The following is an 18,268-nucleotide window of genomic DNA, read 5'->3' as shown; positions in this document are numbered from 1 at the left end:
TTAGAATCTCTTGCACATGAAAGAAGCTATCTGGTCGAGTGATAACCAGTAGTGTAGGATGAGTGAAATAAACACAGTCAGTCTTAAAATGTATCATGAGGGGACAGACACCGCCAGATGAGAAAGAACTGAACGTAAAATGAACAGAAAGAATCAAATAAGTCACTGAGCTTCTAAGAAGTGTAAGAAAAGTGCAAGATGTTAAACAAGACCACTTGTTTCTTGTGCTGATGACACAGCTCAGCACAGAAGACAGACATCAACTATAAAAATCTATTAAACAATTGCAAGTGTGATAATATTGGGTCATAGAAAGGATTCTTCTAAATGGCAAAAAAGCTAGGCGTCTGTTGCTTTTTAAAGGAGGTTCACATTGATGGTGTTCATCTTCAGTGTCCACACCCATGTTTACATTTATAATTGGACAATTAGCTATGGCTTTAGAAAGCAATTGTGTAGTTAAATACATAATAAAAGGTTGCCATGTAAGGAAAGGTTCACGGAGAATACTTCTCTAAGTTGGTTCATTTAGACTTAAGCATACCTTTAAATAAATATTTTGCAAAAGCATGTTATCACATAAATTTTACTAGCCATACTATAATATTGTTGGCACTCTGACATACATACATCCTAAACCCTGATGTGTCATTCATTTCACAGTATCACTTCAAAGAGATAAAGGTATAAGCAAATAAAGCCGCTAGATCAACTCATTTCCCAACAAGGTAATTTCATCTACAAAGGAAGAGCGTTGCTGTGAAACACAGCGTATGTACTTGACTCGTCGGCAGCTTGCACAAATGGCGCCCCAGATGTATATCTGTTCAAGTCAGCCCAAGGCAACAATTTTGATCAATTCTAATGTGATAAAATGCTGCAGGGAAAGTGTGCAGAAACGTGTTTACGTCAGCCCTTAATTAAACTGTTGTTCACTTCCAAAGAACCTTAGGAAACACTAATGAGACATGAGTTTTGGCAATTTCTTCATCAAAGCAAAGACCCCTTCCTCAGTCTGTAGCAGCCTGTCATCCAAGTCGCTCCCGGGATAAATGTCACATGGCACTCCAATCAGTTAGCCACCTGTTAGCAGAACTTCACTGAAGTCAACTAGTGATCTAGGGCAAGCTCAAACAACCACCTTAACACAGTGCCCGTCTGGGACACCTGCTCCTTCACATACAGGAGAGCAATATGTTATCTTTTCCCATATGCTTCAGTAGATGAATGTTACAAATCTAATTTTTATCACCTACAAGAAACCATATCATTTTCTTTTTTTTTAAAAAAATCCTATTCTTCTTCTCTGTATGACACGGTTTACAGGTTTACAACTATTTGAAGTCAATTGTGTAAGATCACACACAAATTTCTGAGTGCCTATGAAGCTGTTCTTTTCAAGCATAGCGTAACACTAAATTAAAATATATTAACTGTGCCATTCTTATGATTTAGAAAAACCTATTTCATTTAATTAACAAAGAAGCAAATTGCCTCAAAATCTTTTAAAATTCCAATCCTTTTACATCTTAGTAAGTTGTCTTTCTCATTTATCTGCTACACTTGTAAACAAGTCTAAAAGAATCCTCTACATACAAATCACCTTTTGCTAACATCTGTTATTTTCCAATATTTAATATTAAGGTATATTTTATTACTAGGTGCTTAAATAGCTATAATCATTGTTAAAAATGTCTCTATTTTACACATCATCAAGTTTCTGAGCAGATGTTACAGTATTCCTTTTTTTCCCTTTTGCAAAGGAAAGCTCAAGGTGCAATGAAACTTTGGCCCTTTGGAATAAGCATGACACAGATCAAAGAAGAAAAGTACATTTGTGGGAAAACTTAGCTTAGGGAGTCCAGCGACTGGGATTTGATAAAATTGTATTTTACTGACAAGTCTTCCTAACTTAATACCTCTCATAGTTTCCCAGGTTCCTTTATTTATTTATTTTTTTTACAGGTTTTACACTTTTTAGAGTTTTAAGAAGCTTTAAAAATTTACACAAACCCTGGATATAGAAAATCTCTTCAGAGATCGAACTCTTTGTTGGATGAAGGCAAAGGTGGTCAACACGTTCAACACTGAGAGTCTGTCAAACAACACAAAGTGGAGTGAAATATGAATGTGAGCTAAACTGGGGAATTCCTGCTTTCCATTAAAATGGTGAGGTGAAAGCTGGGTGACAACATGAAAAAGAAATGACCCATCTGCATAAAATAATAACGCTATTTATAATACATGAGATAATAAATGAGAGGCCACTAAATCTGGTGTGTGGGATGAGTTCAGGAGCTGGAAATCTGATACTTTTACTTCAGGCCATAAATCTAGAGTCAGTCCCGAGACAAGGAAACGGCCTGGGCCCTGTGCCCAGAGGACAGGGAGAACGTAGGAACGATGACTCTGCCAACTAAGCTCTAAAACAGACCAAGGTTTCTCTTTCTCCGTTTCTGCCTGGGGGTAAATCATGGGGAAGAGAGGGAAGTTTAGCGGAGAGGTTACTTACAACTGAAAAAACGTTATGTAAAACACTGAAATTACCAAGCCCAGAGCGCTGATGTATTTATTTCTATTATTTCCCTGGGGGGAACCACACTGACCCTTACTTTCCTATTTTCCCTGTAGATAATGTAAAGATATGGGGAAGTACCCAGAGGGGGCATGCCTGGAGGACAAGAAAGGAGAGAGAATACTTAGGTGTCTTTACTTGAAAGTTGTGTACATTCCACTAGGTGCCCTCTACATTTCCCTGTTTCCTCCACAAAGAAATGGGATGGGGGCTCTCCTGGGTCCCAGGAAGAAAAGATGTAATTGGATGCCCAATGGCTTAAATGAAAGATAAATGAGAAAAAAAGAGGTGCATGAGTAGACTCATAAGGCATTGATTCACTGTTCTTTAAATCCATGTCAGAGGACATGCTTCAAAATTGCTCATAGAGCCCTGTGCTCTGTCTAAATAGTATGGGTAGGACAGTGGAATTAAACAAACCACTCAGGCACTGCCAGTGAGAATGTAAGTTGATAAGATCTTTCCAGACTCTGTGCCAGTATTTATCAAAAGCCTTAGAAATGGACATAATATTTAACTCAGGAATTCTACCGTAAGAGTACAATTCATTGAGCATCTATCTATTGTATTTGGTGACTTAATGCCAGGCAGTGTACTAGGTACAGGGCCACAGAAGAGAGCTAGACAGGAACCAAATGATGAAACTTAAGTACAAAGATTCGAATGCAATGATTTTTACTGTATCTTTATTAATTATATAAAAAGTTGGAAACTATCTAAATATTCATGAGCAGAGTAGACCTTTAAAACTGTATAGTATAGCCAAAGGGTAACATACGCTGTGGTCATTATGAAGTGGAAATTGAATGACATGGCGTGAGTGCATGCTCAGTTGCTTCAGTCATGTTTGACTTTTTGTGACCCCATGGACTGTAGCCCTCCAGGCTCCTCAGTCCATGGCATTCTCCAGGAGAGAATACTGGAGTGGGTTGCCATGCCCTCCTCCAGGGGATCTTCCCAACCCAGACTGAACCAAGGTCTCCTGAGTCTCCTGCACTGGAACTGGATTCTTTACTGCTGAGCCACTGGGGAAGCCTGAATAACATGGTAACATGCTATTATATTATAAATAAAAGACCAAAAAAAAAAAAGAAAACAATTTACAAAACAGCATATACAAGCCCAATTTAGTGCAAAAAAATTACTTGAAATAGAATATATAGGATATCCATAAAAATATTTATATAGAAAATAGACTGGCATATGTCCAAATATTAACATGAGTTATCTATACATGATAGAATTACAGGTAATTGTTATTTTCTTGTTTATAATTGACAGTTTGGTTTTCAAATCTCCCACAAATAATTTTTCCTTTTATAATAAAACATGGTAAAATACATATTTGGAGAAAAATACTGTCTGTAGCTCCATAGAATATTTTAAATAGTTCTCAAGGATGGGTGAACAATATCAGATATTGATAGTGTGTCAAACACTACACTTTAAGAAGGAAATGCCTCATTGGTCTTAGGTATTAGATGCTGCAAAAATGCAAAATCAAATGCTTCAATATAACATTTGCAATCTAGTTGACTAAAGGCAAACTAATGAATTTGAGAATGCAAGTGAAAAGAAATATCTGAATATCTCTTTCTAAGGACTCTTCTAAATGTAAAATTTTGTGATTCTGTGGCAAATATGAAAAAGTCCTTCCCACAAATCCAAGTTAACAAAAGCTCTGAATGTTATGACAAAACCTAGGGACTTAATCTCCCTACAGTAGTTTGATGATGATGCCAGATGATTCAAAAAACAATTAACTGCCATGTTAAGTATCTCCATATATATATATATACACATATATATGTATATATATATATTTGCCATACTCTAAAATAACTTTGGAAAATCAGCAAGCTACAGTAAGAGGAGATAAGATATATATCATCTTCAATTAGATTTGTCAATCTTTTCTTTTTTAAAGAAATATGTTCTTTTTCAAAGGAGAAAACAGAAAATATGGTAGTCTTCATGTTAAATATATGAAAATTCTTACTTTATAATATTTGAGTTATATAAACTTAACTACACTTGAGTATAATACTGTATCCTTGAGCAGTCTGAAAACTTTTGTGATAATTTAAGTCTCTCTATATAGTATATTCCAACCCAAGCCTGTAAGCAGCATGTTTCTACAAGTCTCTGTTTATCACAACTCTAGTAAAAGAAAACGTCTCCAAGCTTCACCCACATCCAATGCCAAGTTAAAGCTCAAACCCCTTTGAAGCTCACAAACACCTTCCTGATACATAAAGAGTCTTGAATAATGAGGAACAATGCTAAAAGAGTGAATACTGAGTAAGTGAAAACTTCATTTTTAAAAGCACTTCAAAATACTTTTGTCCATTAAGCAATTTCATTTTAACAGACAGACAAGGATAAAGTGTCTTGAGTAATGCCAGAAAATCTAATTTTCAAGGAGGAAAAACACCAAACAATTATGCAAGATTTGGAGTATATTTTAGATGCTTATTAAATATTGGCATAGGTAAATAGCTGTTATTCACCATGCCTCTGGGGAGAACTGCTTGGCTATAGAGGCTTATTAGTGTTAAGCATCTGAGGGCCATGGACTATAAAATAAAATCAATACCGTAACCTTAACTGTAAAAGTCAGAGAGATACTGGAAGAGTTCTAATTTAACAAGATTACAGATGACTTTTTAGAGAACATTTGGGGAAAAGCCATGCATTTAGAAACATTTACGCTGTAAGACATCTCAAGGTTTAGGTTGTTACTAATGGTTTTATTATACACGCTGGTAATTGTTAGGGTTGATTTTACTGATGTGTTACTCTAGTGGATTTACAGGAAAGTCCTAGAAATGATTTGGAACTTATTTCAAATAAAATCATTAACCTGAGGTAGTAAACTAATTGCTTAGGAACAATTATGATTTGATGTGGTTTACTATAGAAGACAAAAAAAATCATGAAAATTATAAAGTCGTCACTTTGGCAGTTCAATGTAAATACGATTACTCTGCAAAATATTCCATTTCTCTTCAGGGAAAAGTAGTCAAAACTGTTATAAACTGTAGTGTTTAAGTTCAATCTAAATCTATATTTTTCCTTTAACAAATGTAAATGAAGAAAAAAAGAACATCCTGTCAATGAAATTACTATGATGGCAAATTTATTATCCTAATGGTTTTAGAAAGCACGTGAAATTGATCAGTAACAAAACCTCTATTTAGTAATGGACCAATTACATTTGTGAGATAATGTCAATGAAACAGAATATTGTCACAGGATAATGGTCTCCTATTGCTACATCCCTAGTCATTTAGAGAAAATAAATGTTGCCGTCTGGCTGAGTCATTTATTTTCAAAGTAGGAGACACTGATCCCATAACAAGGTTCTGTTATAATAGCTCAGTCTCTCTCAATCATCTGTTGTACCAGAATGGTGCAGGACAAGGCATGTATCTGTAAGAACTGCACATTCCTCAGGTATAAGGCAAAACATATGATGCCTCCAAGCACCTACAGAGCCAATTATCATATTATTCAGTGAGAGTATTTAAAACAAACATCTAAAAACTAATTTAGGAAATTGAAAACCTTCAGAATTTTAAAAAAGATTCAGGTTAATGAAAGCTTAAAGACTCAAGTATTAAAGATCTATAAAATCTCTGACTTCAATTAATTTAAAATCCAGAACATTAGAACACAGTGTTACCTTAGTATCCAACTTTGCCATCACACAGATGAAAAAACTCAGTTTACTGACATTCAGTGATTTGTCTAAGGCCATACCACTATTTACAATTTCCTGGTCAATTAAATGTAATTCTTAAATTTTGACACACCTAGCTCATTTCAAACTGAATGCATATCACACACCTCTACTAAAGCCATTCTAGACTTTGGATTATTTATTAACAATATCTTATTATCAGAAGGAAAAGAGATGCTGAGCTCAGCCCAAGGACTGTATTCATGAATCCCTGAAGTTTATTCTTCTGTCATCATGTGTGTTTGTAATGAAATTTCATTTGTGTAAGGAAAAGAAAAACTGTCATATAGGTTTGGTAACCGGTTTGCAAAACCATGAACAGAGCATGACTGACTTCTTTGGAAGGCAGCATATATAGTAATAATAAGTATGGATTCAGTAACTAAAGAGACAAGGGTCCGTTCTACCTCTGCTATTTATGATCTGTGTTTCTATGTCAGATTTCTCAACCACTAATGGGCTTAACAAGCTGTGGGAAAAAAAGTTTGTTTCTAAAGAGGGTTGAAAATAAAAATATATCTAAAGCCTTAGCTCAATCCTGAAAGGGAGTAAGTGCTCAATAAATGGCAGTCACAAATGGCAGAAGGGTCTGGTTTTCCTCATTTACATGTATTTGTTGAACAGAAAAATTAAATTTATGTGGTTTCTTCAATAAATAAATGATATATAAAAGGGAATAAATATAAAAATAGTTAACAGAACAATTATAGGTTAAAGACTGGTTGAAAATACAAGTATGGTACATGGACTGTTTTGGATCTTCATTTAAACAAACAACCTATAAGATATTCTGGGGAATTCGCACATGAGTTATACAGTACATATTAAGGAATTATTGTTGTATTTGTTAAGTTAATAATGATATGGGGGTTATATTAAAAACAAAATTCACTGTCTATTAGAAACTTGAGTATTCACAAGTAAAATGACACAAAGTCTGGGATTTACTTTAAGATACTAAAAAAAACCTAGGAGATACTAAATGAAACAAGATGGGCAAAATATTGATGACAGTTAAAGCTGAAAAATGGTACATGGAAGTTCACTTTAAGATTCTGCTTTTTACATTCTCTATAACAAAAAGTTTTTTTAAAACTTTAAATAGCATGCTTAAATATTCAAATCAGCTCTCACCCACATTTATCCATTGAAAGCACTCATATCTCCTTTTTTTTTCCTAGTTCAGAAACTTTATCATGGCACAAAGTGTAAGTGCAAGAGGTTTTTGTAAAAAATAAGATATAAATTTTACCATCTCAAAATTGTTTTGACAATTCTTCTAGAACCTAAAACCTCATAAATTCATCTCTACTTTTATTCTAGTTCTATAAGGTTTAACAGAACCTTCCATGAAGCTCCCTACAAGAACTGTTCAACTGCCAAGACACGTTAAGCAATGTTCAGATTCTCCTAGTCCATTTCTCCCTACATAAGTAAGTTATATCGATTCCTTGGTGGGTAGCAGGATAACAGAAAAAAAAAACTTAGCCTTTGAAAAAGAAGACTAAGGCTCTGGTCTTAATATCAAGACACTCTAAATGAGACAGCCTCTCATACTTAAATGGGGAGTGTGTGCTCAGTCACTAAGCTGTGTCTGATTCTTCGTGACTCCAGTAGCCCACCAGGCTCCTCTGTCCATGGGACTTCCCAGGCAAGAATACTGGTATGGGTTACCATTTCCTTCTCCAAGGAATCTTCCTGATCCAGGGATTGAACCTGTGTCTCCTGCATTGGCAGGCGGATTCTTTACCACTGAGCCACCCAGGAAGCCTGGGTTGCCTACCTGTGAAATAAGGAGTTTGAAGGTAAAGAATCATCCTGCAATGCGGGAGACTCGAGTTTGATCCATGGGTTGGGAAGATCCCCTGGAGAAGGGAAAGTCTACCCACTCCAGTATTCTGGTCTGGAGAATTCCATGGACTGTATAGGAGAAAAGGAAATTATACCCATTTGAATGAAGAGTTTCAAAGAATAGCAAGGAGAGATAAGAAAGCCTTCCTCAGTAATCAATGCAAAGAAATAGAGAAAAACAATAGAATTGGAAAGACCAAAGATCTCTTCAGAAAATTAGAGATACCAAGGGAACATTTCATACAAAGATGGGCTCAATAAAGGACAGAAATGGTACGGACCTAATGGAAGCAGAAGACATTAAGAAGAGGTGGCAAGAATACAGAGAAGAACTATACAAAAAAGATCTTAATGACCCAGATAACCATGACAGTGGGATCACTAACCTAGAGTCAGACATCTTGGAATGCAAAGTCAAGTGGGCCTTAGAAAGCATCACTATGAACAAAGCTAGTGGAGGGGATGGAATTCCAGTTAAGCTGTTTCAAATCCTAAAAGATGATGCTGTGAAAGTGCTGCACTCAATATGCCACCAAATGTGGAAAACTCAGCAGTGGCCATAGGACTGGAAAAGGTCAGTTTTCATTCCAATCCCAAAGAAAGGCAATGCCAAAGAATAAGCCAACTACTGCCCAATTGTACTCATCTCACACGCTAGCAAAGAAATGCTCAAAATTCTCCAAGCCAGGCTTCAACAATACATGAACTGTGAACTTCCAGATGTTCAAGCAGGATTTACAAAAGGCAGAGGAATCAGAGATCAAATTGCCAACATCCACTGAATCATAGAAAAAGCAAGAGAGTTCCAGAAAAACATCTATTTCTGCTTTATTGAATATGCCAAAGCCTTTGACTGTGTGGATCACAATAAACTGTGGAAAATTCTGAAAGAGATGGGAATACTGGACCATCTGACTTGCCTCCTGAGAAATCTGTATGCAGGTCAGGAAGCAACAGTTAGAACTGGACATGGAGCAACAGACTGGTTCCAAATCGGGAAAGGAGTACGTCAAGGCTGTATATTGTCACCCTGCTTATTTAACTTATATGCAGAGCACATCATGAGAAACGTTGGGCTGGATGAAGCACAGGCTGGAATCAAGATTGCCAGGAGAAATATCAATAACCTCAGATATGCAGATGACACCACCCTTATGGCAGAAAGTGAAGAACTAAAAAGCCTCTTGATGAAAGTGAAAGAGGAGAGTGAAAGAGTTGGCTTAAAGCTCAACATTCAGAAAACGAAGATCATGGCATCCGGTCCCATCACTTCATGGCAAATAGATGGAGAAACAATGGAAAGAGTGTCAGACTTTATTACTTTGGGCTCCAAAATCACTGCAGATGGTGACTGCAGCCATGAAATTAAAAGATGCTTGCTCCTGAGAAGAAAAGTTATGACCAACCTAGATAGCGTATTCAAAAACAGAGACATTACTTTGCCAACAAAGGTCCATCTAGTCAAAGCTATGGTTTTTCCAGTAGTCACGTATGGATGTGAGAGTTGGACTAGAAAGAAAGCTGAGCAGCAAAGAATTGATGCTTTTGAACTGTGGTGCTGTAGAAGACTCTTGAGCCTCTCTTGGACTAAAGGAGATCAAACCAGCCAATCCTAAAGGAAATGAGTCCTGAATATTCATTGGAAGGACTGATGCTGAAGCTGAAACTCCAAAACTTTGGCCATCTGATGCGAAGTACTGACACATTTGAAAAGACCCTGATGGTGGGAAAGATTGAAGGCAGGAGGAGAAAGGGACGACAAAAGATGAGATGGTTGGATGGCATCACTGATTCAATGGGTAAGCTCCTGGAGTTGGTGATGGACAGGGAGCCCTAGAGTGCTATAATCCATGGGGTCTCAAAATCATGGACACAACTGAGTAACTGAACTGAACTGAACTGATACAGTCTATGGAGTCACAAAGAGTTGGACAGGATTGAGTGACTTTCACTAAGGCTTCTAATAATATGTGTTCTTATGTCTGAAAAATCAACTTCCTATTGTATATGATATTGGTATCATAATAACCAAAGAAACTGGGTTTCCAAGCTACTTCAAAATAAACGTTAATAGGAAATCAGTGCATAATGGATTTGAAATAAAACCTTTTTCCATTTCAAGAAACTTTTTAGGGCACTCTGTGATAATGAAGCACACTGTGTCCCATGGGTTTTCCACTCCCCTAATTTAGGCTGTGTTCCCCCAATCTAGAAGCACAGCATCACACACAGCAAATCATTTTTTTCAAACCAATTATCCATGGTGGTTTTTCTGCAAAATGCTGTATTTTCAAATTATTAAGGCTCCAGAGAACAGAAGTTGAGTATCACTTCCCACTTATAAGCAGTATTGTCTCTTCTAACATGTACACAGGTGATGCTCCATCCAAAACACATGAAAAGAGCACACATATCTGTTATAGTAGTCAGGATAAGGATTCTGATGAAAGCCTCACCAACAATGTACTGTTTTCCTTTCTGTTTGAAAGATATTCATAATCTGATTTTTCATCTATAGCCATGTGGTTGAAGAAAATGAAAAAGACTGTGACGAAGGCATCAACAGGGTTTGCCCTCTGATAACAGGATGATATATGGAGATTCACTGCAAGTTCTGTAAGAACTGTAAGTTCTTGATTTTTTTTTTTAATAATAAGCTGAACCAAAAAAAAAAATTTAAAATTGTGCTTAAACAACATGTATCCCTCAAGATCATTTGTATCCTTCAAGATCACTTGTATCTTTGATTTTAATTCAAAATCTGATATTTGAACATTTCATATTTAATCCTTGTGATACAAACTCTAGGGATATAAGGAATTGTTGCTGTTCTATCTAGCCCCTAAAGCAAACTTAAACATTCAGGAGATTACTAAGCTGTTTCCTTGCATTTTTCTAGGACATCACTGAATGTTAGTAGTTATTCAACTATTTGTGAAAGCTGCTCATTCACCTACTTCTACAGTTAGAAAAACCTTGAGAGTTTATCATTTGTCAGACTGTAGTTTGGGCTAGGGTTGTTTTTTAAAGTTTGAATATATGATGGATTCTCCCTATAGATTCTTAGGTGGTGGGAAAAAGGGTTCTAAGGTCACAAACTTAATAAACATATACTATCAATATCCACTCAGAGATATTCATATTCATAGCAGACAGTAGCATGTTAAATATTCTACAAAATGATTTATGAATAAGAAAGTTTAAAGTTTTGTATAAATAAAATTTTCCAATCTTAGTTGAATGCTCTCATATCTAGCTCATCTATTAACACTCTTTGCCTGCTGGGCTGCTGTCTATGGGGTCGCACAGAGTCGGACACAACTGACGTGACTTAGCAGTAGCAGCAGCAAACTTGAATTATGAAAGGCTAGTCTCTGATTCTGGTTCTCTTGGTGTCACCACATTCTACTGACTGTTATTTATTTCCTGTACTTGATTAAATGCATGATACTAAGCTGGCATTATTACTCTTTAGCCCCAAGTGTTCCCTTGAGGCCGTTGGCTTAATTCATTAGATATTTAATACCATATCCTTATAGAACTCTATAAAGTACAAACTGAAATTAAGCACAACATATAAGACTCTATTACTAAACAGAACCTTTGCAAATTTATCACAAATAAATCTCTAGGGTTTGGAAATATATTACAACTTCAAAAAACCTAGCTGAAGAGACTTATTTGTAGGACAGAACTATAACTTTTTTAAAGTGTTTTTTTCTAGTACCTACAATAAGCGGAACACTACTCCTAAAGACTGTTTTGAGAGTCCAGTATAAATTTTTAAACTGCTCTTAAAATTGTGATCACATACCAACACACCTCTAAGTAGTGCTAGTTTTTGCTAATATACCAATTTATTGATTTTTGTATAAGATTTATTTCTCATAATGCTCAAAAGTAAGATGGTCATGCAGACAGATTCTTCATAATCTGATTTACATTATTCTCTGTGAAGCATATTTTTCATAAATAATAAAAATAAATAAATAATTAAAAAGTATTTATCTGCTTCTGCCATTCTAATAATCGCTGATTTATCTAAGCCTGAATATAAAACTCCTAAAACACTATTTAATAGACATTTAGTGATATAGTAAAAGTATTTGTAATATACAGCTGGGCTTTATAAATGGAAAATTTAACAGCTTCTCAGTCTGATAAGTATTTGAACAACTAGTAATCTTAGGTAAAATTTTTAGTTTGTTAAATTTCTGGCCTTGAAAATACTACAAGCTTGAGTCCCAAGAAAGCAACTTAAATTAGAGGAAAAACTCAGACCTATCTCTATTTTTCCTATTACATCATAAGTTACAAAGGACTAGTTTAATGATTTCAAGCGAATTATATCAACAAGGAATTTAGTCTATGAGTTGGCTCAGGTGGAAGAAATTTCAGGTAGACAAGTTCTCAGATGGAATATTTTGTGAGGTTAACTATTAGAATAATAAAAGAAACTTTCAACAAGCAAATTGATAAGCTGACCCAGTTCAATTAATTTAACTATTAAAATCTAAAATGATGGAAAGCAGTATCCAAGAAACTAATTTGTCAATAGCGGTAAAAGCAGTCATGCAATTTAAGACTAGGAAATTCAAAACAGAGACCAAGCAAGAAAAAAGTATTCTAGAATCTAGGAAAACAATGTAATAGCAGCTGTACATCCCTTTGTTACTGCCCCAGTTTTCTTTTTTCTTCCTTTATATATAAAAGAATACAAAGCTAAAACATAAATATTATATAATACAGATGCTAGCAAATTTAATTTCTGTACTATTTCTCAGAAGAAAATTAAGCAAATTATAAAGATTCCTATAAAATGTTTAACACTATTAAGCACTGTTCAGTTTTAAAATGTTCTATATTCTACAAAACTAAAAATTACAATGATTTTATGAAATGTAACTTTTTTGCATTCTGGAAGACAAAAAATATAACTACGTAATATGCTAAAATAAAAACACTTTTTGCATTAAATTTTTAAAATTACAGGAGCATTTCTTATTGCATGAATTTAGATCTTTTAAACTTTTACCTAATTTTTTAAAATGAAATTAGGATAATCATTTAGTTACACTATATCCTTTATTTTTATCTACTTGGAATAAATCTGAAAGGTTTAGGTTTGTGGTTCAGATTATAAGGAAAGGTGGAATGACACATACTGTCCATAATTTTACTATCTTTGATTCAAATAGTTCACTCGGTTTTAAGGACTATGGCAAGTGTAGATTTTAGTGCAAAATTGACATGAACAGAATAAGGCAGATGCAGGAAATAATTCACAGTAAATTTTGAACATTTCTGCCAATTGTAAACACAAGTATATTTTAAGCGACCAGTAAGTAGTCACTGAATACCAATTAGTGCAGGGGTTTTCAGACATGTACTAAAGCCATTACAATATCAAGTGGTACTCAATATGCCCTTTAGAATACTCCCTTCAAGACGACAGGCAAGTGTGACTAAAGAACTTGTGAAGATGGACAAGTACAACCACGAGGCATTTTATTTTGCAAATCTGAAGAAAGCAATTTTCACCGAACAAAAGGACTGCATTTGGTTTAGGAAATGTATAAAGATAGTACTGTCCTGCCCTCATGTTTTCATTATAGTTGAAGTCTTCTTCCCACAGTGGCTTATTGTGCACATTACAAAATCTTCAGGGTCTCAGAATCAAAGTGACACACATTTTTTTAAGCATGTGTGAAAATTAATCATTCTTCCTTACTCTTAATATAATATGCCTTTACAGACTTCTCCAATAATTCTAGTCATCTTGATAAAAGAAAATCACCAAGACAATACAATGATTTTACAAAGAGAAAGAATGACAGTTTCTCTTCTACTTTTCAAAAATGTTTTACAATATGATTTGAAATTGGCTTTATTCAGCAGGCTGAAAGAGGAATCAACTCTTACAGGGTGACACTCTCTATAATAAAGAACACCTACACTTCTGCACAACACATCCATTGCCACACATTCACAACGTTATTGTTATTACCATTAGAATCTTTTCCAGAACAATTTTCTGACGAGGAAAATATGGCTTTGTTTAGAAAAAGCTGACAACGTCAGTAAAACAAGCAATAAAATATAAAGGGTTGAGGGTTTTGCTTTTCTTCTTACTTCTGCAAGTCTGATGAAGGCCCTGTTATTTCTGGCCTTCACTAATGAGACTGGTGTTTCGCCTATCAGTGGTTCATGTAGCCAGCAAATATCTATTTGCCTCTGCTGAGCCCCAAGTGTTGCACATGGTTCCTAGGCTCTGAATACACAGTAGCCAAAACAGATAAAGTCTCTGTCCTCACAATGCAGACAGACTCAGACAATTAATCCCATAAGCAAATACGGAACAACATACTACGAGTACAGAGAGGGAACAATACCAGGTGTCAAGAGGTTTCAGAATGAAATCCCTCAATTTAGGCTGGGACATGAAAAATGACCAAGAATTTGCCAGGTGAAGAGTCAGAAGAGGAGTGTTCCAGAGGGCATGGCTTATATGAAGGTCTTGGGTGTTACACTTCCAAATCTAAACAAAGCAGTCGGCTCAAGCACGAGAAGGAAGCAGACAGCCCCTGCTGAGACTGGAGCAGTGGTCAGAGGCCAGATTCACAGAAAGATCTGTGAATCGTGTGAGGGAACCCTGATTCTCTCCAAGGAGAAGCAGGACGTTAACTGAAGCAGGGGAATGATATGACGTTATGTTTTAAAAGATGGTTCTGTCTACAGAATAGATTGGGGAGGTAGAGTAGGATCTCAGAGCCCAAACTCTTCAGCTGATTTTCAAATCCTTTCTTAAAATGACCTCCCATTATTTCCACTCACACAAACAGCCGCCAGCCACAGGGCACACACACGGCCATTCGGAAACTCACTTCCCCACCTCAGTGCCTGACTCTGTTATTGTCTTCATCCACCCTGCCCCCTGCTTTACAGGTTAAAATCTCAGCATGCTAAAGGAGACCCACCCGACTCCACCCGACTCAATGTCAACTCCTCCATGAAGACTATTTCACCATTCTTTAAATCCTATGGCACTCAGTAGAAAAACATGGAGCAGCAGAAAGGGAATCCTGAATTTTGGCTTTAACTGCTAAGCTTCAGGACTATTTGGTTTCCTGAGATTACTGGACATGCAACTCCTCAACCCTCAGATACACTTGCCCGAGTTATGGACTGAAAACCACTGATAATGAGCTTTTTTTTTTTTTTTTTTTTTAACATTTTTAATTAAATGGAGAATTTTAAAGACAACTTTCAAATACACTTTGTTCTGCTCTTTAAGTCATTTTTGCACACATACCAACAAAGATTGTCAGCTAATCTTTGTGTCCATGTTTAATAATCTCCCTCTAACCATGGCAAAAAGGCATGAGTATATCTGATGAAATATATTTAACCCAGTAGACTTTAAGAAAGAAAAAGAGCAAAGCATGAATTTAGAGAGTCAAAGAATACCTATTTTGAAATTTATATTTTTTCCTACAGCTGCCCTAGAGTTAGGTTATAGTTCCATCTAGAAGAAATAACTAGATTGACTCAGACACCAAGTGTCTAATATCACACTTTTATTTATTGTTCACATTGTACCTACTTCCAAAAGAAAGCATGGTTTCTTTTGAATGAGAACTTTCAGTAACTGGCACCTGAGAACTGCTTAAAGTTTGGCTCCACCTTAAAATTCCCCATTAAGAGGAACAAACTGATCTGACTGAATTAGAATTTATGCTCCTGCTATAATCCAACCAACTAATATGACCAGACCATCATCAGTCACATACATACTGAGGTTTCTAAAAGATTATTCTGTCTAAAAAAAAAAGTTTAATTTTAATAAACACAAAAATATATGGGAATTTTGTAACTTCAATAACATTGGATCAGTTGCTGCTGCTGCTAAGTCACTTCGGTCATGTCGGACTCTGTGCAACCCTGTAGACGGCAGCCCACCAGGCTCCCCCGTCCCTGGGATTCTCCAGGCAAGAACACTGGAGTGGGTCGCCATTTCCTTCTCCAATGCATGAAAGAGAAAGCTCAGTCGTGTCTGACTTTTCGAGACCCCATGGACTGCAGCCTACCAGGCTCCTCCGTCCAAGGGAGTTTCCAGGCAAGAGTAGTGGAGAGGGTTGCCATTGCCTTCTCCGATTTGATCAGTACATGACCTTAAAAAAAAACTGTACTGCAATCATTTCGTGAAGAAATATAATCCATATTGATTCAATTATGACATTTTGACTAAATGAAACTTATGGAAGGAGTTGACATTTTCCTCCACTGTCCCTAGAGGCGACTCCTTATCACTCACCTTGATCTCTTTCGTGCCATGTTCGACTTCCAGCAGCTGGTGAATTCGGAGAGGGATAAAAGTCTCCTGTAGGACTTGGTTCCATATTTTCATCTATGGATATAGTTTTGGGTCTTTTGCTGTTAAAATATGACAACAGTTAATGTTAATGGGAATTCTAGGAAGATGTGTAGCACCTGAAAATTTATAATCTAAGAATATTCTTGCTGGAGAAATTTCCACAAACACAAGTAATAATATCCCAGAAATAATGGTGAGTATTCAAGACATCAACAGGAGTAGCAAACATTTCCAGTTTTTTGTATCATTTATTGTAACAGTAGAATTATATTTGTGTAACGAATAGGATGTCTCTTATATTTACCTTTTGAAATATATTTCCAGTAGTAAAATACTATTTTTGGTAGTTAAAAAGTGAATTCTTAATGTGATATGTGTACTAACTTAAAAATTGTTATTAAGATTGCACCTAACTCATAATTATCAATATTAATAACATTCATTTGTACAGTACTTGCCATTTACAATGTAATCCTTTCATATGAAATTCATAGATAAGTAAGGTCCATAACCTTTCTAAACTCAATTTAATTATCTGTAAAATGGAAACAAACATTGCTCAAAGGGGAATTGTAGAGAGGATTAAATGAGTTATTAAATATACAGCTCATACATTTAGTGGCTAGCACTTATTAAATAGTAATTATTAGTAGTAACCCTATAATTAATAATATTAAAAATTTATAGTACTTCTCTGATTATAAACTGTTTCATATATTCTTATTTACCTTTTCCTAAAAAAAAATACAGTTGCTGATCCTTTACTCTTAAGGTCAACCATGAAAATCGTCACTGCCAAATTCAAACCCAATGGTATAATTCCAAAATCATATATTTTAATAAAGAAAACATGGTTTTATCACTATAACTAAGAAAAATGAATATTTAGAGCCACGATTAAAAAGCTATTCTATGCCACATGCAATATTGCTTAATATATGCCTTCATATCTCTCCACCAATATTATGAATTGAATATGAAATGAATATGAAATTATTCATTATGAATACGAAAATGGATATTGTTTCCTTAAAGTAAAAAAAAAAATCTTATTCACACCCATGCAGGTAAAAACTAAAGAAAAGGAAATCTTCTGAATAAACTTGAGGTAGTGATAAAATCCCATGGATAGAGGAGACTGGTGGGCTGCAGTCCATGGGGTCGCTAAAAGTCGGACACAACTGAGTGACTTCACTTTCACTTTTCACTTTCATGCATTGGAGAAGGAAATGGCGACCCACTCCAGTGTTCTTGCCTGGAGAATCCCAGGGACGGGGGAGCCTGGTGGGCTGCCGTCTATGGGGTGGCACAGAGTTGGACATGACTAAAGCGACTTAGCAGCAGCAGTGATAAAAAACCTAATATCATAGGATTTCAGAGTTGTAACTGACTTTAGAAGCCACACACATAATCCAATCCTCCATTTTATTACAAGTAAGGAGACAAATTTGAAGAAAATCAATTGTCCAGAGCATGTTAATTGTAGCAGCCTGACTTCCTAGACTGTACTCTTTCAAAATCCTGGAAACATGCGCATGTCTGGGTATACTCATAGATACATTTGTGATTAAGATTTAACTCACAACTCCCAAACTATTAACATTATGTAGAAGATGGCAATTTCTATCAGTGTTAATTCACAGTGAGAATAAATAGTAGATATTTAGTTTCTTTCTAGGGTATCCAAAATTAGAATATTTTTAAACCCCTCCTTCAATCTAATTCT

At 35.6% G+C, this 18,268-nt stretch overlaps 1 protein-coding gene across 1 annotated transcript in view; it reads right to left on the bottom strand.

The window, feature by feature from the left end:
• Positions 1-18,268, bottom strand: part of NFIB (nuclear factor I B) — a 254,906-nt gene that overhangs the window by 46,182 nt on the left and 190,456 nt on the right. The window contains exon 6 of the mRNA XM_052644465.1: positions 16,483-16,601. Within this exon, the coding sequence (XP_052500425.1) occupies positions 16,483-16,601 (119 nt within the window). The remainder of the gene's footprint in view (positions 1-16,482; positions 16,602-18,268) is intronic.

Source organism: Budorcas taxicolor, chromosome 8 (genome assembly GCF_023091745.1).
Source record: "Budorcas taxicolor isolate Tak-1 chromosome 8, Takin1.1, whole genome shotgun sequence".
NCBI classification, from domain to species: Eukaryota; Metazoa; Chordata; class Mammalia; order Artiodactyla; family Bovidae; genus Budorcas; species Budorcas taxicolor.
This window is presented reverse-complemented; position numbering and strand designations above follow the sequence as displayed.